The sequence below is a fragment of the Urocampus carinirostris genome, chromosome 19 (genome assembly GCF_059441175.1).
Source record: "Urocampus carinirostris isolate Australia breed hairy pipefish chromosome 19, RoL_Ucar_1.0, whole genome shotgun sequence".
Classification (NCBI taxonomy): domain Eukaryota; kingdom Metazoa; phylum Chordata; class Actinopteri; order Syngnathiformes; family Syngnathidae; genus Urocampus; species Urocampus carinirostris.
In genome coordinates, this window is record NC_142367.1 from 17,292,035 (window position 1) to 17,318,245 (window position 26,211).

At 40.8% G+C, this 26,211-nt stretch overlaps 2 protein-coding genes across 4 annotated transcripts in view; one reads left to right on the forward strand and one right to left on the reverse strand.

The window, feature by feature from the left end:
• On the forward strand, nt 1-17,488 carry csnk1db (casein kinase 1, delta b). Of its 3 annotated transcripts, XM_088324153.1 has the most exons (10): nt 2-437; nt 2,382-2,492; nt 2,728-2,876; nt 3,419-3,647; nt 3,745-3,915; nt 4,024-4,172; nt 4,286-4,454; nt 4,608-4,741; nt 5,194-5,264; nt 6,831-8,137. In XM_088324153.1, exons 1-9 carry the CDS (start codon nt 362-364, stop codon nt 5,224-5,226), a joined length of 1,221 nt encoding a protein of 406 aa, XP_088180279.1. In that variant the 5' UTR covers nt 2-361; the 3' UTR covers nt 5,227-5,264; nt 6,831-8,137. The 3 variants fall into 3 exon arrangements, with proteins under 3 accessions (XP_088180278.1, XP_088180279.1, XP_088180277.1); XM_088324152.1 differs by lacking the exons at nt 5,194-5,264; nt 6,831-8,137 and adding an exon at nt 17,297-17,488 and having other exon boundaries at nt 1-437; XM_088324151.1 differs by lacking the exon at nt 5,194-5,264.
• slc16a3b (solute carrier family 16 member 3b) overlaps nt 9,522-26,211 on the reverse strand; it is an 18,871-nt gene continuing 2,181 nt past the window's right edge. The window contains exons 2-6 of the mRNA XM_088324150.1: nt 17,286-17,540; nt 17,080-17,223; nt 13,266-13,858; nt 13,017-13,197; nt 9,522-11,460 (exon numbers count right to left, since the gene is read on the reverse strand). Of these exons, the coding sequence (XP_088180276.1) occupies nt 11,165-11,460; nt 13,017-13,197; nt 13,266-13,858; nt 17,080-17,223; nt 17,286-17,508 (1,437 nt within the window). The 5' untranslated portion in view covers nt 17,509-17,540 and the 3' untranslated portion in view covers nt 9,522-11,164. The remainder of the gene's footprint in view (nt 11,461-13,016; nt 13,198-13,265; nt 13,859-17,079; nt 17,224-17,285; nt 17,541-26,211) is intronic.

A 26,211-nucleotide genomic window follows, 5' to 3' on the forward strand; every position in this document is an offset into this window, starting at 1 on the left:
TCCTGACAACGGAAAAAAAATCAGCTTTACGAATAGGGGCGACCGGACGAGCGCTCGTAAAATATTGAAATCCATCCCAATCCTCTCGTTTTGGGGTTAAAATGATTCATCAAAAGTAGAGAACATTAACTACGTTTTCTACGCTATCGATACATACCAAAATTATTAGTCTTTTGTTTTTTGGTAAGGAGATAAGGGATGGTGAATTTTGCGTTGTACAGGAAAAACCGATTCCGGGTGGAGTAGCATTGAGTATTTTATTTTGTATTTTTGCTAATGTTTCAATAACTCCTCCGTTTATATAATCAAAAGGAGGAACATTGAAATAGTTTAAAGGGAGAAATTGTTGAATCCTGACAAAATGGAACTTCGAGTGGGGAATCGATACAGACTCGGGAGAAAAATCGGAAGTGGATCCTTTGGGGACATCTATTTGGGTAAGTAAAACATCGACTTCAAAGTTTGTTTGCTTAACTAGCTGGTTATGGTTAGTTATGTCCGTGGTAATCACGCGTCACTGGTAGTAGGTTTGACGAGCTGTCGTCACAGTCTTTGTGTCAAGACTGTGGAAGCTAGCATCCGATATTTCATCTCAATGTTGGTGATGGGGAAAACAAGACTTGTATTTGTTGATAGAACTCTAGATTAAAACCAAGATGGTCATCTCGTTAGATTGGTATAGGTGACGTCAAATGTAGCAGTTTAGTGCTTGACAAAGACCCACCCAGAAGTTCCTGTTGTTTACCCGTTGCTACAAGCTTCTCGTTTTCGATCGGGAAGCAGTTGGCCCTAGTTACACAATACAGCAACCCCCACCAGGCTGAAGGCCACGGTCTCATCTTTCCTGCTGCTAATAGAAACGATCGCGTCCTAATTCGACCAATTTCCACTGATTGCAGATCATCATTCTGACCTAACTCATAGTATACATTACATTGTACAGTAGTGCATTCAACAATGACCTCTCACTTAAATTTGACAAGAGGTATTTGTTCTTGGCATGCATGCACCGGATTTTCCTGATCAAATCTATCCAATCATCTAAATGATTGCCATGTATAAGCAACTGTATATCAATCATGTTCTACTTTAATCCTCGGGATGTTTGGGTAGAGCACTGGCTTGAAATGCCTTATCAGGGGTCACCAATGTGGGGCTGGTGGGCACCAGGTAGGAAAATAGTGATGGTTCACTGTGGTTTTCTAACTAATTTGTTGTCCATCTACCACGAGTAATCATTGGCTTGTTTATTGTGTTCTAACATGTTACTAAGATTGGCCCATAATTTATATATTTAAATCACTCAGTTCCCTTATTCAAGGCCGATATTTTAGGGGTTGACCAAGCCCCCTTTATCCATACTTCGAAAACTACTACCTGGTAATAACATGTATACAACAGTTAATAGAGCCGACAACATTATAAAGGACTTTCTTAACCCAGCCACCAACTGTTTGACCTGCAGTCCTTCGGCACTCACTACAGGTCACTTAAAACAAGGTCAAATGGGCTCAGGCAGTTTCTTCCCTCACTCAAGACAGTGAAAAATATATTTCTCTTGACTATAATAATAATAATAATAATAATAATTTCCTTTGTATTGTCATTCTTTGTAACAGTGTACACAGAACGAAATGTCGATACACCTGACCCGTTGTAGCGAGTCGATGCAGCCGCAGCCAACAGAGGGCGCCGCCATTATACATTCATCCTAACATTCTTTTTTTTTAAATTTACTTTTCTTCTAAGTCTTACCTGTTCATCCTGGAGTTCCGCATCTAATCCTGTTATAAACGATGTTCACTGCATTGTTTCAATGATAAAATAGACAATTCCCAATCTCACTTGTAATCCAACATGGCAGCCGCTTACAAAGTCACGTAGACCCCCAGAAGTTTCTATATTATAAAGATATTGATTTGTTCTCATTTAAAGTTACTATTATTATTAGCTGCAAAGGCATAGTAGTAACAGTTTCAATGACATCTTGGATTGCTTTGTCACATTTCAAATGATTAAAATCTGTGCAGAATAATCAACCTCTCACTCGTTATATTTGCTCTTGGGGTGTTACTTTTAGTTTATAACGATTGAAAAGGTGATATGCCATTAAACTGCCCCCAAATAATACATTCAGAATCTTATCCTAAAAGGAGGCCATTGGAACATTTACGATATCTGTGCCAATGTAATTTTTTTTTTGTTAAACTTGTCATTATATAAGGTTTATTGTAGTATTAGCTTATACATAATTGGAAAAAAAACAATTATTCTCTAATCATCAATATACCTTTAAAAAGAGATCAGTTATTTAGTTTTAGAAACTTTAATTAAGATGTGAGATGCTTTTCATTCACAAAGTGTATATTTCTCCATTTTAGGCACAGATATTTCTGTGGGTGAAGAGGTTGCAATTAAGTTGGAATGCGTAAAGACCAAGCACCCCCAGCTCCACATCGAAAGCAAGATCTACAAAATGATGCAAGGGGGAGGTAAATATGTGAAATTGTCTTTCCTGCTTAAACAGAAAACCATAGCCTTTTTTGCAGTAAAGTGTTCACGAATTCTCTATTGTTTGTGTAAACTGTAGAATTATTTTTCCCTTTTTTGTCAATATGCCACATCATAGTGCCAGAACACATCTTAAAAGAAAAAAATGCTTTAGTAAATCTCTGGGGTTTTTTCTTCCAATATATGGATTTTAATTTTTTGTTGTTGTTCTTTTAGTTGGTATTCCAACTATAAAGTGGTGTGGAGCAGAAGGCGACTACAATGTGATGGTGATGGAGCTACTGGGACCCAGCTTAGAAGACCTCTTTAACTTTTGTTCCCGCAAGTTTAGCCTCAAAACAGTCCTCCTCCTGGCCGATCAGATGGTGAGATGGCTTTCTCCGTACCATTTGCTCCTCTTTATCTGCCTTTTGTCTTGGCAGCATTAGTATATACAACATTCTAATTTTGTTTCGTAGGAAAGAAGGAGAAAAGATTGACTAATTTTATTCATATAAAAAATGTGTTGAACTGGAAATGAGGGCAACTATCTTGCTCATATATCAACCATGATCAAAACCTTATTAAAAGACGATGTGCGTGACAATGCTAGTTAAATTGTTGGTTGTGCACATTCTCTTTCTATGAGAATCCTGGCTTCAGCCCTCAATCTTATGTAGGTGTGCCTGCGAAAACAGTTAATTCTTTCGAGGATATGTTCAAACATGTTGAGGTTGCCGTGCTAGTTATTGCATAATCAATCCCACTGGGTAGTTGTAAACAATAACTATAAAAGGGTAGGGATGGGTTGTCTTTGATGTCCAGTCGACTCAAGTTTTCACAGGGTAATCAAGAACAAAAATTCCAACTGATTGCCTACAGTTTAACTAAGTTTTCTTTATGCACCTTTTTTATATGTTCTCCACAGATAAGTCGCATCGAGTACATTCACTCCAAGAACTTCATTCACAGAGACGTGAAGCCCGACAACTTCTTGATGGGGCTGGGGAAAAAAGGCAACTTGGTCTATATCATCGACTTTGGCCTTGCGAAAAAATATCGCGACGCACGCACTCACCAGCATATCCCCTACCGCGAGAACAAGAATTTGACCGGGACTGCCAGATACGCTTCCATCAACACCCATCTGGGGATTGGTACATGCTTAAGCCGATAGAATAGGCTGCCGATCATGCTAGTACATGTCTGAAAATGAATTGGAAGGTGAACACCCATTTGTTTTGTTTTCTGCAGAGCAATCAAGGCGTGACGACTTGGAGTCCTTGGGCTATGTTCTTATGTATTTCAATTTGGGTTCCCTGCCTTGGCAAGGCCTCAAGGCTGCCACCAAGAGGCAAAAGTATGAACGGATTAGTGAGAAGAAAATGTCGACCCCGATTGAGATTCTTTGCAAGGGATACCCATGTGAGTCTCATTTGAAATGCTTTCAGTTCACATTTGTTTTTCTGTTTTGTTTATGTTAAATAAATTCACACCATTTCAGCTTTTAAAAGTTTGTTGTCTCTGTCACAGCTGAATTCACATCCTACCTGAATTTTTGCCGTTCTCTCCGCTTCGATGACAAGCCGGACTACTCATACTTGCGCCAGCTATTCAGGAATCTTTTTCACAGACAGGGATTCTCCTATGACTACGTGTTTGACTGGAACATGCTAAAGTTTGTAAGTACTATTCCGCAACGTCAAGGCATTGTTTTGGATGAAAAATATGGATTTGCGGCTATGACGATCTAGTGCTTAGCTTTTGTGATCAAGTTCTATAACATTTCAACTAGGGAGCGAACCGTGCGGCCGAAGAGGCAGAGAGAGAGCGCCGTGACCGGGAGGACAGGCTGAGACACGGCAGGAACCCGGCAGCTAGGGGTGTACCCGCTGCATCAGGACGACCTCGGGGAGCTCAAGATGGAGCCCCTCCGACACCACTGACGCCAACTTCGCATACAGGTTTGTACCACTCAAGTTCCATGAGTTGTCTCATGTGTGGGTGGAGAAAGGAAAAACACTTTGTTCAATCTAGGACTTCAAGGCTGATGTATCATCCATAATGCTTTTTATGTACCCTGAAGTCTTCTAAATCCCGTGTCCTGAAATTCGCAGCTTCCCCACGTCAAGCATCCGGCATGGAGCGTGAGCGCAAAGTCAGCATGCGGCTCCATCGCGGCGCCCCCGTCAACGTCTCCTCGTCGGATCTCACCGGACGGCAAGACACATCACGCATGTCCACCTCACAGGTACAAGCCGTTTGAGTTTATTTCTTATTATTCAAGTTTATTCATGGAACCCCAATTTAACACTAGGAAAAGGACAATATGTTTGCACAAGAACTAACCATAGATACAACGATGGTGCCTGGTTGCTGTAAATCGTGGCACGAGTAGCTGTTGATGATCACCGTTGATCTCTTCTGGGGGGAAATGTTAAAAAGCATGTAATGAGTGAACTACTCGTCTCTAAAATTTGTCTGCTGCTGTAATAGAGTTGGTATTGTCATCGCCCAATGCTAATCAATGGCTATTTTCGAAATCATGGTAGCTCCTAAATTAGTCCACTCCACTTATTTTGCAGCCTATTGACCTCAACTTAGAGTGCTGCTCTTTTAGTCTGTTTAACCCTTAGTGCGCTCACCACAGTGCAAGGTTTCTGATTTGACGTGTTGGACCTTCTCTCCCTCCCCCAACCTCAGAATAGCATTCCTTACGAACACCACGCCAAGTAGACGTTCGCCACGAACTTAAGTGATCGTGGCAAAACTGGGTGAGTTGCGAACCCATGTAAGCACTAGGAATGCATTGCTCCAATTTCCAGTTGTACACTGCACTGCCTTTGAATTTTGCTGCGTTTTTATTTTGTCGCCCAAATCTAAATTCCTATTCTTTCATTAGTCTTGAGGGGATTTTATTGCATCACACCTTTCTTTCTGTGTCAATGAGTCAGCCAGTAAATTGGTGTCTCACAGGCCTGATGCAGCTTGAGTTGGAAGTTGCAGTATTGAGAACTGGTCTGGACAATGCATTGCAGTGTGCACCATAGTCCAAGAATGTAAACCCCCCCACTCCCCACTATTTGCCTACTCAAACCTGAAAAGAAACCTTTACAAGTTTTGTCTCTGTGGCTTGCTGCTTGCGCCATTGGTTTGCAAATTGCACACCAATGGCACGCAAATAACTCACGGGCCCAAAATGGACTGCTTCCACCTTTATCCGCCCCCTACCCTTTAGTGTGGCTTGATGCTGTTGTGGGTTTCTGATGTTCTGTTTAACCGGCAAAAGCTGCGTCCCTGCATTTTCTCTGTGACTCTCACCCATAACACTTGCACGGAATGAGGCTACTTTTTTTGCATCTTGCGCTTCAAGCATTCCCGCGGCTCCGGCTCAATCTCCGCCATCCAGTTGTTCAGACACTGAGTGCTCTGTGCTTGCAAGGAAAAGGGATTTTAGATTGTCTCGGTCTGTAATGAGAATCTTAATAGCCCATTCTCATACTGTGTTGAGTAATGACTGGATGGCTGCAATTATCTCTCTTGGCTGTGAGCGAATTTGTTTCATGTGCATTGTGTGAAAATATCATTTTTTTTGTACTTTCCTTAAATCATTGTAAGCTACAGAAAAAGATAACACAACCTGATTCTCGGTTTATTACGAATGTTGACGTAAAAGATGTTCTTACTGCTTTTACAAATATCCAAAAATGATTGCCCTTTTTATTGTGACGCGCAAATCCAAAATCAAAACCTTTATTTTGAAATAGAATCATCTTTATTGATAATAATTACAACACAGCACACATTGTATACATTGAGACTAGACATGGCACTCCAAGATAAACATTTCATAAAAATGAAGAAAGAATATTAGGATAGGCAATATTCACCAGGTAGTACAATGACATTTGGCAGCAACATTATCTAGAAATAATATAGGAATATATATATGATGTAAATATCGGCGAGATTTATTTTTGTTATTCCATATGTGTTTACGTGACCGGGTAATGTTATCACAAACTCTAAGATCATATTCGTTCTTATGAATGCGTTTACATGCGCCACAGTTTTTTGCCTGCATTTAAATGCAGTCATTGTGAACTACATAGACCATGAAGCTTTGGGCCGCTGAGCTTATAGCAGAAGTAACATAAAATAACGTCCCATGCTTCTTCTCTTATTGTCAATGTTTTGTTTTTTGCTTTATTTTCTTCTTCAAAATTTGTTCTTGTTTTGTAAAAGTGCATAATCGCCTCAAAATATTGAACGAAAATGGCACCGTAAACACATTTCTGATGTTATTTTAACGTTCCTTTTGTTGCGTTTGTTCACTGTAGATGGTGTCAAGCGGCCTGCCCGCCGGCCTCCATTCTCTGGCTCCTCGATGAGTCCAAGTTGTCGCCCCTTAAGAAACAGTCAAGACAGACATTAATAGTATTCTCGCCTCTCTGAATTACTACTGCAAAAGCTAGCACGGGAAGCCACTTCACTTCAACCAGCCCACTGGAAGTGCTCTCTTACCGTGCTATCACTTGTTAACGTTTCCTGTTCGTAGCCACCCCGAGCCACATCACCTTTTTTGTCGTCGTCTCAAGTTCAAGTTTTGGACGCCGGGACTGTTTTTCTGTCCACTTTTGCAAGACGATATCTGGACAAAGCTGCACCTTCCCCCTCTCCTCACAAAAAAAAAAATCAGGTCACACTTTTTTTTTGTAAGCATGTCTAAAAACAATGATTGTGTCCAGGACTCAAGTCCTACGACAAGACTGTCTTGATTACGTTGAAAAATGTCTCGTTTTTTTGGTAGTTAAAGGATGTGTATTAAAAAATACACACGCGCACACACAGCCAGTGAATGTACCAAACACGTTTTTGGTATTTTTCCCGCATTTGTAGTCCACAGTGCAGCGTGTCCCTTTTTGTAGTGTCGTCGGGGAGGGGGAAGCCACGTTTGAGGGCGGCGAACACTCGGTTTGACGCATTTGACCAGATTTCTATCCACTGTGTACAGATCAAGCATTTTGCCGCCGTCTCGTTTGTATGGTTTCGAAGCTGTGAAATTCCCGCCGTGTAGATGTGTAAATAAATATCTTCTTGTCTTTAATTTCCTTACCCTAGTCGGAAGGAGCGTTGTTTTGAAGCTTGGGTTTAGGAGGCCCGCTGCGGTGAGCTCAGGCTGCCGTCGATGTGTAGAGTCCAATCGTATGTGTGTCCTGTCGAACCCCACCCTCTTTTTCTTTTCTTTTATCACTGAACCGAACGTGGCCGACTCTTATTTTATTTTTTATTTTTTGAACAATTTCAGGGGTACTGTTTTTATTTTTTCCTTTCTTCCCAATCGATGAAATCTGCTATAAAATCTCAACCATTTCAAATGACTTTTTGCAAAGGGTAAAGTTTTGGGTTTTTTTTGTTTGTTTGTTTGTTTGTTTTGAATCTTCTCTGCAATTAGGCTTAAACGACGTCTTTTGGCGTCTAGCTGGGATTGGCTGTTCTTCCTGCTGTCCAGACAGTCGTTTTTGATTTTCTTTGGGCAGTCACTTGAAGAAAAAAAAAGTAAGTAGGCCCGGCTACATTTGTTCTCACATTTATACTTGCCATTGTATTTGTGTACTTAAAAGTGTAAATAAATTACCTCCTTGTATATTGTGGGCGCTTTGATTGTCTAGAATGAATCTTGGGGTTCTGTTAAAACTTTTTTTTTTTTACGGTTATCAAGATTTTTTTTTTTTTTTTTTTAATTGTCATGCTAGGATTTGCAGATATTTATAATGTCATGTTTATTTGTATAGTCCTTAATCACAGAGTCTTAAAGGGTTGCACCGACCACAGATTATTGCAAACCAAAGACTCTTATTACACCATCCCCTGATCTAAAACCGACATGAGGGCAAGGAAAAACTCAAAAACCTCAACATGAGGAAACTTGAAGACACCTTTGGAAGGGGCCGCACATGAGGTAATTCCCCAGGATGTTGCAATAACATATATTGTCAACAAAAAATATAGGTTATTCGTATGCTATAGAATAGAAGTGTGTTTAAGCCTAGATTCAAACAGTTCCACTGAGGTTGCAGATCCAATCTCAGGAGGAAGAGTATTCCACAGCACCGGGGCCAAAATGGAGAACGCTTTCGAACCTGCGGATCTCTTCTTGGCTCCTGGTATCACTAGTTGACCACCATTTTCAGAGCGAAGGCTCCGATCCTGACCCTTTTTAAAGTTGACTCCAAGTACTATAGTAGACCCCCCGGATACAACATTATTCTGTTCTGAGGTGGACATGAAAAAGTAAAATTGCTGTATCGCAGGGCATAGAAATGTATGGCATTTGGCTCTCCAGAAAAAGTTTAGTTTCCATGTTATCATCTTTTTGCTTCTCCCTTTGTCATCACTGGATGCCCTTGGAACCCTTAGCAAATACAGTACAGATATTGATACAGAATTCTATCTCTAACTTACAAAGTCTTAACAAAGCATACAATATTTAAAGTTGAATGCAGAGGAACACATTGTGGGAAGTAGTTTGTTCAATAGTGTATCAGCACTTTCTTGATTCGTGATGCAGACCAGCATTTTATGATCGATCAGTACTCGTCATATGCACCATAATCATGCAAAATAATCTGTAGTTGTCATCTTCAGGGTTCCGTGGAGTCATAAAACTTGTTGAATTCTTTTTTATATAAATAAGTTTTCATTGGCATGAAAGTGTCTTAAACCCAATTTTCTAAAGTAATAATAATGTGTACACACGAATAACATTTATATTTGTTTGAACTTAAAAGATTAAGTAACATATATCAATTGTTATTTAATAATACTGTACACCGATTTACTTTCGTGGTAACACGGTGTGACCGAAATTGGGGCAGAGGCATATCTTTGGTCTACGTACACCGTTTCTTGTGGTGTGTCTTGGTCATGTACAACCTGGTGGCACCCATCCTTCTTCAAGCCATTTACTTGTGCTGATATCAGTTTGAAAAAACGACACCCCTCTTTCAAACCTAATGAAAACTCACTCGCACACCTAGATCATTTATTTTCCAATAGAATACAGTGATAAAAACAGGTCACATTGCAATAGCCAAAATAGAGTTAATTGAATGTGCTGTGTTAGATTCACAATATAATTTTTTTAATAGAAAGCCAACATCACAACATCGACCCCACAAAACGTGTCACCACTCCCAATTGTGCAGAATATAGGAGAAAGAAAACACTTAACATTGCTAAAATGTATTTCTCTTTTAAAGCTAATAAAAAGTTGCAGCATAGGCAATACAGAGCTTTGCTTGAGGAATGTTGATTGAAATGCTAATTGCAGTGACTTTTTAAAAAGTTTGATTTCAAAATAAAAGCAAATGTCTGTACAGGCTAATAGTCTAGACCTGGGGTCACCATTGTGATGCTTGCAGGTAACCCCTTAAGAAGACTCGAGTAGACTGCAAACTGGTTCTGAAATAGCTCACTAGTGTTGGGTTATTGTGATTTTCTAGGAAGGTCATTTGCATGAGATATCCTTGATCGGTGTCTTTAAATGCATGATCAAAATTAGCCTCTAGTTTATATCGGTATATCACTGTGCCATTAAAGGCTGACGGTTTAGTGCTTCTTATAATAACGTAGTAACGACATAGTAATAACATATTAGGTTTATTGATCAACAAAATGTAGCTCTCAGCTTCAAATAGTTTGGTGACTCCAAGTCTAGATCTATGTACAGGGCATAATTTCTTTTGGGGGTGTGTGGTAATACTGCAAGATAAGAACACTACATTTGACTTGCAAAGAAACAGTGTATTATTTGACCACTAGATGTCACTGTATTGTGCCATACAATTGAACAAGTGCTAAAAAGCACGACAAAGAAGACAAACTTCGGAGATTCAAAGTGAACAAACCACACTATTTTACTTATTTTGGTTTTGCCTCGCCTATTGCAAGTTTTTGGGTTTTAAGATGGCTGACAATGATGTCATCCACTCAGGGTTGGGTAGGGTTACTTTAACTGGATTACTTTCAATTACTTTTGGATTACTCCAATACCAAATATGCTGATAAAAGACAAAAGAAACTAAATATGAATAAAATTATGACTCGCAACACATGGTAAGCTTTCTCTTTCAATAGGCGTATTTTGAATCTGTATGATTTGTTTGGTTCATGTGTTTTTTAACCAAGTGGCGCTAAGTAATGCACACTTTCCTTTTCATTAAGAAAAGCAACTCCCATATTTAAGTTACAATTGATATTTTTCCCAGTATATTGACCCGCTCTTAATTATGTGCCTACATGGCCCTGTCCTCTCATTTGTTTTCTTTCAAGTAATGTCTCCTAAAAAACTTCCATGTACTGTACACTTACACACCAAAGGCTTGCTGGCTTCTGAATTAAAATGGGACAATCCTTCAAAAGTGCAATGCAGTGCGGTCGTGCACGATTATAAAACTAGAACTTATTAAAATCTGTGAACTATTACTTCTGTAGAGAGCACATGAAAGGTGGCAAGCATCGCAAAAGCAAATTGGATAGTTTCACAAGTGACAATTACGTTACAAAATTGAAGTTATCGTGATCTACTATCCTACTATGTTCTTTCTCGATAAATTGCAGCACCACCTCCTGCTCAAATGTCATTTTGATCTTTGGATCCTATTGTCTTTCTTTACACCGATGCTTCCTTCTGCACAATGTCCCCCCCGAGTTGCAATTCGTCAGTGGTCCCATTGTCCTTGCCCTTCCGGGGGCATTCCCGCTTGTCCTCCGGGGCGTCCGTTTCGTCGCGAAGGCGTTCCTTCTCGGCCGCCGTCGCGGCCATTTCTAACTTGGCCTCGGGCTCTTCGGTTTTCTTGCGGAGGCAGAAGAAGTTTCCCAGGGCAATCACCAAGGCCGACAATGTGACTTCGCAGCCGGCCAGCAGGAAAACGTACATGTATTTGTGGGTTTTGTCCAGAAGGCGACCTGAGGAAGGGGCATGGGGGAAACGTCATTTCGGGAACTGACAAAATATGTGTCCTGAATTTCATTTCTCGTAGAAATACTTTTTCATCTTTCAGGGTTCGCGCAGGTGCTGTAAATCCATAAATGCTTGTATTTGGGGTAAAATGCTTAAAATTGTTCCTGTGTTTCACAACCAGTCTGCTGAGAAATGACACTGCTCTCTGGTGGCTTTCTTTGCAATTGCATTTCTTCTTCCATTGTTATTAACGGCAGCAGGCATTGGTTTGTATGGCATTGTCCTGTGAAGCATCATTGCCTCCTGCATGTCATGCCCAAGAGGATAAATGCATGCTACACTTGAACAGATAGATACTTTATTCTTTCCCGCAGGGAAATTCACATTTGTAGCAGTATCCTTGTGTTGAAATATAACATAATAATAAAATTAAATAAATAGAATATAGAAATACCCAACATAACGTGTTGATATACAGTATTTAAATAGTGGTACATAAAATACACACTGTAATAAAATAGGGTAATATGCAAAAGTGTGGGGGTGGGGTTTAATGTGGGCTTTTACTCCCTCGGGTGGAGTTAAAGAGCCTCATGGCATGAGGAAGAAATTATCTGTCTGTCCGTGGAACAAGACTGCAAGACAGGGCAATATGTGATACGTATCAGTGCAAGGATTAGTATCAATAATGGACAATTTATTATAGGCCATGCAAAAATTAAGACGGCGCTTCAAATAAGTGAATTGTAGAGGGGAGAACTTGAACTCTACTGTCATTGTACACACCGCCCATATGGGGAGGGATTTGTCTCAAAAATATTTACTCGTTCAGATATAAAAATATATTTGCAATTTCCTCAAAATCTAAAAATCGCGTCTCGATAAATGCACAAGCAAGATGAATCGTTTAAAATTCAGTTTTGCATCTCGAGTGCACATTGACACCGAAAGGTGTGTCAGAGTTTCAATACTGTGTTTTTTTTTCACTGTATTGATGCTAAAGGGGAAAGCAAAACCATGGAAATGAAGCTTGTGATCATCAATAAATACGAAGAAGGCACATGAATCGCTTACCTGCGCCAAGGTGCTATGACCTTAACCAACTTACTATTGGGACTAATAAAAAACAAGGAGGCGTTTAAAGTAAGGAAACCGGGCCTGGCACGCCTCTCAAGTGGAAGTTATGAAATCTGTGCCTTTACCTTCTTCTCTGACCCTTTGCATCCGCCTGCTAACTCCACTGCACCAGCTCAAGTCACGTCACACCACAAGTGAATACAATTGAATTTTTCCTTTACATGTCTATTAATTTCACCAATGCACTCATTAGTTTATTAATGGTAATAAATACACACATATATTACACATAAGGAGTACTTACTATATACTACTTTGTTAGTGTATAGTAATTACTACCATTCCCCTCTAGATGCCTCAGAAGGGATTTATGTGATACCTGCGGTATACCTAATTTATTTTAAAGGGGATATAGTGTAGAATGACAGGAATTTTTATTCTAGGGAGACAAAGCTTTTTTTTCGAGATCTAAATGTTCTCTTACCTGCACCTGGAGGACCTACTAAAACTGCAATGGCTTCCATTAGCAGTACCAGGCCGATAGCGCTAGAAAACTTTTCCGTCCCCACGATAGCCATAAGGACCTCGAACTGAAGGGCCCCCACCATGCCATAGGACATGCCAAAGAAAACGCAGAAGCCAACCAGACCTCCGTAGTCGTGGGCCTGAAACCAGAGAAGACATTCAAAGACAGCGGACAAATCTATGTCTGAAGATAAAGGACTAACTGTACCTGCGACCCAATGAGATCGGTGATTCCATTGAAGAGCATGGAAAAACTGAAGAGGTAGACACACCTGGGACGGACCCATTTCAAGCCGGCGATGACCCCGCACAAGGGTCTGGCGAACATATCGACAAATCCCAAGATGGTGAGCAACAGCGCCGACGTGGTGTCCTCATAACCCAGCCCTTTGGCGTAGTTGACTACGAAGACGGGCGGTACGAACAGACCCAGCACCATGATCGAGGCCGCCAGTGTGTAGATCAGGAACCCTCGGTCTTTGAACACGCTGAAGTCCAGCAGCTTCTTCTTGGGCTTCTTCTCCTCCGCGGCTTTCAGGGAAACATCAAGGTGTTTCTTGGGCGGGGTGAGGGGTCTCATGAGAGCACCGCAGGCGCAGCAGTTGAGCAGCATCCCCCCCAGGATGAGGAAGCCGCCCCGCCAGCCGTACTTGTACTGAAGAACTTGGCCCAAAGGAGATAAGCAGCATAGGGCTACTGGGCTGCCGGCGGCCGCCAAGCCGTTGGCCAGTGGTCGCTTCTCGCTGAAGTAGCGGTTGAGCATGATCAGGGAAGGCTGGAAATTCAACGCCAGGCCCAGGCCTGCCCAAATGAGAAGAGAAATTGAGGTACTTGAGACTTTTTGTGTAATTATTGCAACTTAAGGCATGAGGCGAAGGTATAAGCTGTGATTGCTGGGACAATAAGCATTGTCTAAAACTCATGCCAAAAAGTTGCCTGCCCCATTTTTCACAACTTGAAACACAATAAGACGACTAATCGCAAAAAAAAAGCCACGTGAACTCCTCTTTCCACGATGCTTTTAATGTACATTAACGTTTTGTAGCGTCATCAATTTTGTTAGCTTCTTTTGAATACTACTTCTGGGGCTGAGGTTTTGGCTTGATTCCTGGTAAGGATATGTCAGAGTGTGCAGTTTTCTCATGCCTGAGAAGATAAGCAGGGCATTGTGGTTCAGCCTTTGAGCATATTTATTCCTCAACAGCAAGCAAACAAGAACACTGCTCCATTCAATACAACATGGCAATAAACAATTAGCAAAACGAAAAATGGTGCGTGCGTCATGACGTCACACAATGGAAAAGGTCTTACCGCAATACCACGAGTAAGAGCGCTATTAAACTGACAAATCTTAACAGTTCCTAACCACTTATCCATTTTTCTTGTGTTGTCTGTGCGTCTACTTTGGAAAATGATATGCAAATGCACGACCTTATAAGGCTCGGGAGAGTCCCAAAGCGCGAAGTCATTCGATGCAGGCTTCTGATTGGCTGCCGAGTATGCAAATTGCCAAACTAACCGAAATTCCGAAATTTCCAAAACGAACGAAGAATTCGAAATTGGAATAAAACGTTTTATTTGTAAAAAAAAAAAAAACGAAAGATTTATTTATTCATTTTTATTTTTTCTTGAAAAAGTTGTCGGCCACCCGGGAAGAGACGTTTTGTAAGTTGTACGCCCGACGTAAAAGATGCATGCCCCGGTCGTCAGGGCAGACGTAATTTCAGACACTGCAATAAACACAATAGGCTCTATTTTACTTCAGTAGGTTGTGCATTTACCCCTGGTTTTCGCGTGATGTCACTCTTATCCCTGGATGTAAACAGTCGGCCATGATGGATGCGTCTACCAGACACTGTTTGATGGTGTCACTGGTCTACACTTTTTTTTGTTAAATGCAAGAGGAATGTCTGAGGCGTTTAACGTTTATTAATGAGCAGGGTTGGGTAGGGTTACTTTAACTTGATTACTTTCAATGACTTTTGGATGACTCCAATACCAAATATGCTAATAAAAGACAAAATAAACTAAATATGAATCAAATGATGACTCACAACACGTGGTAAGCTTTCTCTCCTGGCTTTGATCTCCGGCAAAACGAACATAAAATGCGACAGAAACAAAATGAAAATAAATCCAAACAGCTTGCCAACATCATTTTTGCCGTTCCATGTATTCCGTTACTCCCCAAGCCTGCACAAAATTTAGTCATTTTATTCATGGTGGGCGTGCAGCAAAAACCCTGGGAAATAAGACTCAAAGAAATCCCAGAGTGTCCTTGAAATCCTGGCTAAAAACAGTGCACCCTTATCGAGTGTAGTGCAGAGATAGGCTCCGAATTGGGGAAATTTGACCCCTGGGGATGGCCCGGGCCCGCTAAAGTGCCTTGCCAACTGAAACGAGTCCCATTGATTGCCTTATTGAACCCTAACCCCTACGCCACACTATTGCCCCCAGCGTGTACAGGTTTCGTCTTTACAACAGTGAACATTAGCCCTGAATGTTTAACAACAGCCAAACTGGAGCGTTGATTTGCATATTTTGAATGTCAATCAAAATAATATTGAGGTAAAAACTTGCACCCATCCAGCATGGCCGCCACTACTCTGGTTGCCTGGATGTTGTTCACGTGATTAGGATCTATCTATGGAGGTGAGAGAAAAGCACACATCTGTGTATCTATTGAGCTGCTGTCAAGCGGCCATGTTAGCATGGAATAAAGCTTAGTTTATATGCGCATATTTCGTTGTGTATCCCCAGCAGAGGTGGGTAGTAACGAGTTACATTTACTTGAGTAAGTTTTTGGACATTCTGTACTTCTAGAAGTATTTTTAAATCGCTAGACTTTTCACATTTCCTTGAGTAGATATGAGAGGAATGATTTGTACTTTTACTCCACTCACTACATTACGCTACATTGAATCCGTTACTTAATTACCCTCCACGTAAGTAAGGGTCTGTCAGCCTCTGCTAAAGCACCTAGCACATTTATTTTGTCAGAGACCTCGTTTCTTTTTAGATCGGACCAGTGACCCCAGCAACCACCAGGTGTCACTTGTGAGCGGGGTTAGGAAAGTTTTTTTGACTGTACTGTATGCCCAGTGTATATAACTGTAGCCTAACATACACACACACACACACACACACACACATGTATGTATATAAAATCCACAGAGGGTTCACCCAAGCAAAACGAGTACACAGATTCACAATAACACAGACTTGTAATTTATTGTTGATTTGGATGGACTTTAATGTCTTGATGATCTGATTGAATTGTTATTTCATGAGTAGTTTTTTTACCATGTATTTTTTTTACCTAAGTAATTATTTAAATGACTACTTTTTACCTCTACCTGTGTCATGTTATCCTGAAGTGACAGTTATTTTACTTGAGTGAAAATTTCCTACCATTCGCTACTGGTACCCACCCCTGGGCACCAGTAGCGAATGGTAGGAAACACATGGAGAGGGGACGTGGCCTATAATTGAAGAACGAAATCTAGGTAGCTAACATGAGCACAGATTTTACCGTAAAAGTGTGCTGTATTTTGGTCTAAAATTAATTTTGCAATACACCATGCCTGGAGAAAACAACTTAGACAGTACCTATGAGTGGAAAAAGAGATAGTCGAGTGGATTAAAGCCCATAGACAAAATGGATATGGAGTGTCTCGGCTAGAAGGTGTTCGTTTGCAAACTCTCAAGATTGCACAAGCCAATAAATATTAAGGGTTCACCGCTTCCACAGATCGGTGTACACGTTTTCTTCTATTTCTTTAACTAGAAGCCATTTCAAAGTTTTAGAATTTTAAACCAGTTTTAGATGGTCGGCTATAATGCGAGTATATACGGTAACTGGATAATTACTTTCAGAGTAACACACTGCTTTTGGGTGTGATTCATCTGGGTGGGTAACAGATTTACCGTTTAAATGAGGCAATTGTAACTAATCACTGTTTTTCATTAATCTGCCCAAAACTGGTAATAAGGTCATGGGAAACAAAATGTTGTGTGTGTACCTGTAATGACACCGATGCAAAGGTAAATGTGCATGATGCTGGTGGCAAAGGAAGCCAGAACCATCCCCAGTGAGGCGAAAAGTCCTCCCACCATCATCACCGGCCGACAGCCGAACCTGTTCACCAGCACGCTGCACAAAGGACCTGAAAACCCCCATCAGACGTTAAACTTATTTTTAAATTTTCCACCTAACGGGCGCTCTTACCTGTGCCGTAGAGCATGGCCAGCAAAATGGACGAAATCCAAGCAGTGTCACTGTAGCCCACACCAAACTCTCTGATGAGCTCCTTGAAGAAGACGCTGACGGCCTTCGGGAAGGCATAGGAGAAGCCGGTGATGACGAAGCAGCCCACTAACACGGCCCAGCCCCAGCCGCCATCAGGGGCCTTCACCCCGGTCGGGCCCTCGTCCACCACTGCGCCCCCCATTTTCTTCTTGGATGGATGCTTTTGTCCAGAGGCTGCAAGAGGAAAAACAATCTTCTGAAATGGCTGCAGTGAAGCATCATCCTGGGATGCTGGTAGGATTATTCCATTTTTATTATGCAAGGGAGGGTTCATAGGATGCCTGTTCCTTATTTTTATGTTCCGTTGTTTTTAAATTGTCATCATGGGCCTATCATGTTGCTGCTTTTTTTATATTTACACCCCTGACGGCTGATCTTTTTTTTGTAATTCTTGAACTTTTAATAAAAAGACTGGGCTCGGGTTTCAGACCAGGGGAATGGAATTCTCATGTGAAGGCCTCTCACCCTGTTTCTCCTTGCAAATTAAAAGTCCATTGTCTTTGTCAAGGATAAAACTTGAGGATAAAGAAAATAACACACTCTGAGTCGGAAATTAGGTCTTCGATAGCCGTTCCACCAGAGGTTTTAAGATCGACTCAGGAAGGAACCACGCTTCCCCAATGGCTAGAGACTCATTTATTTGGAAACAACAGCCGGGGCGGCAGTGGCTCAGGAGGTAGAGCGCTCGTCTTGGGATCAAGAGATCACAGTTCGAATCCCGGCTCCTCCGTGTTACATGTCGAAGTGTCCTTGGGTAAGACACTGAACCCCTAATTCCCCCAATAAGCAGGTTAGCGCCTTACATGGCTGCATGACCACTATTGGGAAATGTGAAGCACACTGTAAAGCGCTTTGGGAAGTCTCGACTTGAAAAGCTCTATATAAATGCAGATCATTTCATAAAACAACAAATCTGATTGGCGTAAGTGAAATCACGCGAATCTGATTGGGTTACACAGAAAACACATGTTTAAATAAAGTAATTAATGCTGGTCGCTAGATGGCATGTGAACATAAGAAATGAGCAGTAAGGAAAGTAAAACTTTGTAACACAAAGGGTACAATGTGTCATAGTAAAGTCAAGGAATGTGGAAAGGGAGTAGCTCAGGAGGTAGAGCGCTCGTCTTGAGATCAAGGGATCCCAGTTCGAATCCCGGCTTGTCCGAGTTACATGTCGAAGTGTCCTTGGGTAAGACACTGAACCCCCAATACCCCCAATATGCAGGTTAGCACCTTACATGGCTGCACGGACGCTATTGGGAAATGTGAAGCACAATGTAAAGCGCTTTGGGAAGTCATTGACTTGAAAAGCGCTATATAAATGCAGATCATTTCATTTCATTTCATTACAAGCTCTTGAGCAGGCTTCCCGGCACTAAAGTGAAGGCCATCTTTATTAATACAGTGTCTCAAAAAATGTACCCACTCTTTTATGTGTTTTGCGACGTTTGCGCGTTATCAGCGTTGTCTGGACAATAATGGTCCTCACTCATTTGTCTCATGTATTCGATGCTATTTCACTTCACTCTATGTTCATAAATAAAGGTTTTCTCGTCATTCTAAGAGTGAGTACATTTTTTTTGAGACACCCTGTAGTTAGTGGGCCCCAAGAGGATACATTTGTTGCAAGAATACAAACAGCACCTGGATCTAATCTCTGGCTGTGTTAAGGTACTTTTGAAGATAAAATCATACAAAGGCACATTCAAACTATAATCAAACTATAATTTCCCTTAGTCTTCTCTCCTTAATTTAATTGTCTACTAAAGTTCTAAAGTTTAAACTCAATCGATGCTTTGTTACCAGGTTGTGATTTTAAGTAAAGAAAGGACCATGGAAGTGTATGTGCTTTTATTTCTTTTTCGTGTTTTGGTTGATAACCTACGAGAAAAATACAATTTGTCACTCAAATATGTGAATTTCTTAATAATGTCAGAAGGTTCTTATTATTATTGTTTCTTCTGGCACTATTGCCTCGTTCTCTTGAAATCGATCTAGACCTGGAGTCACCAGCCTTTTCGAAGGGGAAAGATTTTTTTTCTCTTTAACTTGTTAGCTTGCAAGGCTACCAGTTCAATATGCATTTCTAAAATAAGTCTGTTTTATTACTATGTTGTTACACTGTTATTACCAAGTTTTAATTATTAAAAGTGGGGTTAACATAGGCACAATCCACACAAAAGTCTGCCTTGTATGAAGGCACTGAGTTATTTACACAAATTGATTATAGGCTAATTTTCAAACACATTTTGGAAGAATCAATCATGTATTTGAAGTCACTGAACCAGGTCAATGATTTCTCATGATAGATAGATATAAAATTACCTTGAAAATCACATTGACCCTTCGCTGTAGAGCTATATTCAGAACTGCTCCACGAGCTATTTAAGTAATTTGGGTGGTGGATACCTTTTTTACATTTGTTTAAGTATGGTTATAATGCAACCCAAATAGACCACATTAATTTACATTATTTTTATTATTTTACCATAATTTGCTTGTTTGAAATTGTGTGCAAAAAAATAGGCACTGAGAGATAATTTTGCCTATTTTTTGTAAGTATTTTTTTCAATTACTCTAAAAATAACAAATACCGGTAGTAAAATTCTAAACAATACGCAAATTATTTACCCAGTACAACGGTACATCATGGGCCACATATGGCACAAAATATTCCTATTTAAGACACTCTGATTAGAAATACTTAATATTTTCTAGCTAATTGATGTATTTAAATCATTTAGTGTCTAGATAGATAGATAGATAGATAGATACTTTATTCATCCCCGAAGGGAAATTCACTTTTCCAGCAGCATCCCTAAGCTGAGAACAATCGAAAATAACTGAGAACAATCGAAAATAACACGGGCAGACGTCTTAGTGGTTGACTGAGCCTATTATAACCATACGTCCAATAATTCCAATCTGGTAATAACATAATAATAACACAAGTATTTATTATAGAAAGGCTTATTCCACCTTTCTTCTACTGAACTATGCCTCTCTGCTTAGAAGCAGTTTGTGTTCCGAGATGTTTTGGGTCTTGCGTTGATACCTAATAAGTAAACATGTACTTTCCTGTATTTCTCTTTGTGATTAAGGGCTATACAAGTAAACATGACTTAACAACAAACACAAAAATAAACCACGCCAATGGACAAATCAGGTTTGTTTTACTGACAGAATTTCTATTAGAGTGTGAGCTCAGTGTTGCGTACACAGTACAGTCGAACTGTACAGCAAATCAAAATACCAACGAAGAAAAAGATAAAAAACTGTCAAATAAAACAGCCAGGGGAAACAGGAAGTTTACATAAAAATGACAAAATAATTGCGAATAGTATTAGTTTTAATGGCCTTCTAGTTCTGGGAAAGCTTTATAGATATCATGTAATGTTTCACTTCACATCGGAAGGCAATGAAATACATTTTTCTCATGAATTTGCATTTGTGAATGTAGAATTTCGCTATGATGATGATAAGATTGACAATAAAGGTTTCCTTAGATCTCCCCGAGTCATATATGTCAAGTGTCCAAAACAATCAGATGACTCCTATGTGTGAAGTTCCTTCCTCGTAATACTTAATCTGTAAGAAAATAAAGTGACATTATTTCTAGAGGTTAAGTCCGACAACGGGCTATTCAGTCAAATTGTGAAATATTTTGCTGGCTGCTTTGTCACTGTGTTGGGAAATTACTTAGGCAATTTTTGATTGTGACTCAAAACTTGTTGGAAAATCTCAGGACTGGGAGTTTATATAGAATTGAATTCTCTTCCTGTCATGATTACTCATTGCCCTCACCTGTGCCCGCTCGTTTGGCGCCCGCTGCTGCTCGTTGCCTGATTGATTTCACTCATATTTGAACTCAGAACACCAGTCACTCCTGGTCAGTCCGTCAGCAAACCTCTGCATACGCAAGGCAAGCACTATTTCGACTCTGGCTCCCGTCTGTCCCGTCCTCACCTGTATCCTGCTCCTCTGTCCCTGACTTCCCGATCGTCTCCGGCTACTTGACCCGTTTTGGCACATCGACCACGCTCTGATCTCCCGCTCCGGTTACTTGACCCGTTTTGGCACATCGACCACGCTGCGATCGCCCGTCCCGGCAACTCATCTCGTTTCCGCATTCCGACCACGCTTCGATCCCGTGAGCTCCTTGCTCCTCCTGCCCAACAAGCACCGGAGCACTACCCTTTATTTCCCTGCACCTGACTTCCTCGATTCTACAATAAAGCTATGTGTGAAACCTTACGCGTTTGGGTCTACCATCTGTTCTGGTTCTGACACTTCCTTGTCATTGATATCAACGTTGTGAAACATTGTATGCCATGGGATTAAACATGGCATTCCAGGGTGAACATGTAATAAAGACTTTGAAAAGAATAAAAGATAAGAGACTATCAGAATTAATACAACCCCAGTAAAAAGTATGGAATCGCCAGTCTTGGGCAAGCCCTGACTCAGACATCTTATTCTGTGGAACAAACTCAGATCACAAACATGAAAAATGGATAACGTTTTTCGAAAGTGCAACTCCAGGGCATTCTGAAACATGAAAATAAATTAAAAGAACCATTGCAATGGTCAGTAAAGGTTACTTTTATAGAGCAAGCGAAGGGAAATCAATATGGAATCATGAAAAAAGGACAAAGAAATAGCACCATCTTTGGCTTTTATGACAGCCTACGGTCTCTGAGGCATGGACTTTGAGTGTCAAACGGTATTTTTCATCAATCTGGTGCCAACTCTCTTTGATTGCAGTTGCCAGATCATCTTTGAAGGTCGGGGCCTTACTGTGCAGAATTATTTTCAATTTCCACCACAAGTTTTCAATTGGGTTGAGATCTGGGCTATTTGAAGGCCATGACATTGACTGGATGTGTCTTTCACAGTTTTTGCTCTGTGACATGATGTATTGTCATCATGGGAAATGAGTTCTTCATCCTCAAACACTTTTCAATTGAAGGAATAAGAAAGCTGTCCAAAATGTCAAAGTAAACTTGGGCGTTTATTGCAGATTTGACGCAGTGCCTTCCCCTGACATGCAGCCCCATATCATTAAGGACTGTGGGAATTTTTACGTTTTATTTAGACAGTTCTCTTTGTAAATCTCACCCGAACTGCACCAAACAAAAGTTCCAGCATTTCGACTTGTCCAATGCAGATTCAAGACTCATCACTGATGATAACCTTCATCCAGTTCCAAAGTCCATGGTATCCTCTCCTTAGCCCATTGCAGTATTGTTCTTTTGTGTATAAGCGTCGACGATGGTTTCCTTTTGGCTTTACTATATGAAAATCCCATTTCCTTTAGGCGATTTTGCACAGTTCTGTCTCATACATTGACTCCAACTTTCTCTCATTCCCGCTTGACTTGTTGATCATGTTCTGTTTTCAAGACATATGGCCTCTAGTTGTTTGTCTTGAAGCCTACATATCTTCCTTGGCCTACCACTACGATTGACTTTAACAACCTTCCTGTGCTGTTTGTACTTGGTTCAAATCTTTGATACAGCTGACCGCGAACAGCCCACATCTTTGGCAACTATACGAGTAGAGTTACCTTCTTTAAGAAGTTCGACGATCCTGTCTTTGGTCTCAAGGGACATATCTTTTGTTGGAGCCATGATTCTTGCCATTCCACCTAGTCCAGAAGCCCTTCAAGGTGTGATAACTGCACAGTTTTTGACTGCTGACTAACGAGTAGACTTAATCTAACCTAGGTGCCCAACTAAGGAAAGAAAATTGACTGGGTGTGTCCTTATTTTTTACTCAAAATGCACCGATTCCATATTTTTTTTCCTCAGAATTGAGCGATTTCATATTTATTTTCATGAACCTTCTTATAAAAGTAACATTTATTGACCTTTGCAAAGTTTTTTCTTAATTTCTTTTCGTGTTTCTGAATGCCAATATGTTGCACTTTGGAATGACCTTATGATGGTTTCATGTTTGTGACCTGAGTTTTTTCTACAAAATAAAATGCCTGAGTGAGGGCTTGCCCAAGACCGGTCACTCCATACTTTATGCTAGGGGTCTTTGGAAAAACAAATATTTACAATGTAGTGCCTGTAAACTGGGCTAATTTATCATAATAATGCAATGAAGAAGAATAGCGCATCATAACAATAGTGCAAAGAAAAGAAGTGCAATTACCATTTAGCAGCAACAAAAAAACTATAAGTCACAAAGAAAATATTTTCAGTTTTTAACAGCGGCAAAAAATAAAAAGCCTAAAATAAGGTGCAAGATATGTTATCAGAGTTTTGTGTGCCTGTTTAGGGAGGTGATGGCCCTGTGGAAGAAGCTGTCTCTAAGCTTCTTTGTCGTAGTTTTTATATACGGGTATTTGTTTCAAAACTGTTGCTTGTAAAAACAAAAGAAGTAGAAAATGTTGAATATAAATATTCTTTCATCCATCTACCTCCCCCGTCATATCCCTTTGAGAGCGGTGACCGACAGCAAGACAAACACAAAAACAAAGAAAAGAAAAAAAGGAAAAAGTAGCAAAAAAACACAAGAAAAATTGACCGTTGCCAACTCATACACCAAAACAAAAGTTAAGCACCTCGGCACCCAAGCTGGTCATGCTTTTCGTTCCTCCAGATAAAACGGTACCTAAGAAAGCGGCCACTCAGGTCAGGGTGACAACAACACACTCTTCTGTTCAATAGCAGGGCCCGACAGCTTTCACTGGTTTACCCCTGCCGCATCATTGAATGTCATAGCGTCCAAACATCCTATTATCCTTTCATGACACCCTTCCACTCATTCCTATCACCAAACAAGAGCTCTAGCTTCCACTATACAGATTCAGATTCAGATCTACTTTATTGTCATTCTAGTACACGTGTATACAGAACGAAATGTCGATACATCTGACCAAATATTGAGAAATATATTCATGTAAGGGCGGCGCGGTGGTTAGCGCGTGTGCGGCACAGTTCTAAGGTCTTGGGAACCTCCTGTGTGGGTTCTAATCCAGCTACCGGACTTCCTGTGCGGAGTTTGTATGTTCTCCACATGCTTGCGTGGGTTTCCTCCGGGCACTCCGGTTTCTTCCCACATTCCAAAGACATGCATTTCAGGTGGATTGGCCGATCCAAATTGTCCCTAGGAGTGAATGAGCGAGCGAGTTGTCTGTCCCTGTGTGCCCTGCAATTGGCTGGCAACCAGTTCAGGGTGTCCCCTGCCCACTGCCCGATGATTGCTGGGATGGGCTCCAGCACCCCCGTGACCCTACTGAGGATAAGCAGTGCAGCTAACAAGATGAGATATTTATGTAATATGGGAAACACTCATACATATTGTCAGTTTAACAGAAAGAAAGCTCATTGGGTTTTTTTGTTTTTTTTGACCATTCTTGCTCTCAAACTAGCAGCGTCTTTGACCCCAGTATGACTCTTTGGTTCCGTCCAAAGAAACATCAGCACCGCAACTAATTTAAGACCCTCTGCGATCCGCTGGACTCACTCGTGAGGGAAGTGGGGGGGGGGGGGCTATCAAATGGAACATTTCTCATCTCTAACAGTCAGTTGAAAGGACTTTACATGCTACGCATGCCGTGTCATACACCAACAGTGTCAAAAAATTGAATTTGAATAAGAATTGTCTTTGATTGTCATTGATAATGTTGTAATATTATAAAGAGTCACGACATAAATAGTCATGATTGTATGAGGGCTTCATTAATAACCTTTTTATGACTTCAGTCATTTATAATTAATTTATTTATTTAGTCGTTATTAACGCACTTGCTGATTATTCATATGATTGAGTGTAATTACTACTTGACTTCTTGGTATATCTATGACCTCAGTTTGTCAGGGCCAGAACGGAAACAGGACCCAATTGCGTTACGTTTCTCACAAGTTTTATTGGAGGAAAGAGAAAGGGCTGCGCCCACGATTTGGTGTTCGCTGGACGCGGGAAGCAAGTCGCTCTTGTACTCGGATGGGGCTCCGAACGTGGGAGTGGATCTTCCGTAGCGAGCAATGGCGATGTCAGGGACGGAAAAAAACAGGTCGGTAGCCGGAACTGGGAGAGCAAGGCGTGGTCGGGGTTGGAAGCGAGTGGTAAGCCAGAACAGGAGAGTAGACGTAGTCGGGGACAAAAAGAGGTCGTAAGCCAGGACGGGAAACCAGACGTGATCAGGATTAATAACGGGTCGAAGCTGGAGACAGACGGGAGCAAAAAAACGGGACAGGTGGGAGTCAGGGTCGAAAAAGGCTTGCCTAGTGTTCACTGAGGTTTACAGACGGACTGACCAAAAGGGGACAGACAGGACTGGGTTCAAATACTGACAGGGAGCCAATCAGAACCCGCGGCAGTTGGCGCCAAATGAGCGGGCACAGCTGAGTCACATCAGTAAGCATGACACAGTTGTTATTCAGTCTCTCCATTGTTTCTAGTAGTTTTTTTAATTTGTAGTTAGGAGAAGCACTTGAGTTTTAGACCCGGTCTAGACAAAGAACGTACCTAGAATTAAAGTTATTCTCAGCCACAGAGCCTTGTTCTGTACCTCAATTTACCCAGAATATTATGTAATAAAACCCTCAATGGAACTGCTAATGGAGAGTGTGTATTGTGCATTAAAAGAAAACATTCATTAAAAATGTTGATTTAAATAATCTAAAATACATTAACCACCATAAAACCATGCACTTTTTTTATAATGCTCACAAGAGTTTCACCCAATAAGAGTTGACATAAAATCCCACCATCTTGCTGCTATGGGGACGCCCCAAAACTCAAAAAGGCTGAGCAAAAAAAGAGAAGTAAAATGGTGCATTTTGCTAATTGTGACAGTGGGCAGTTTAATTCTTCCTTGTGCTTTTTAGCA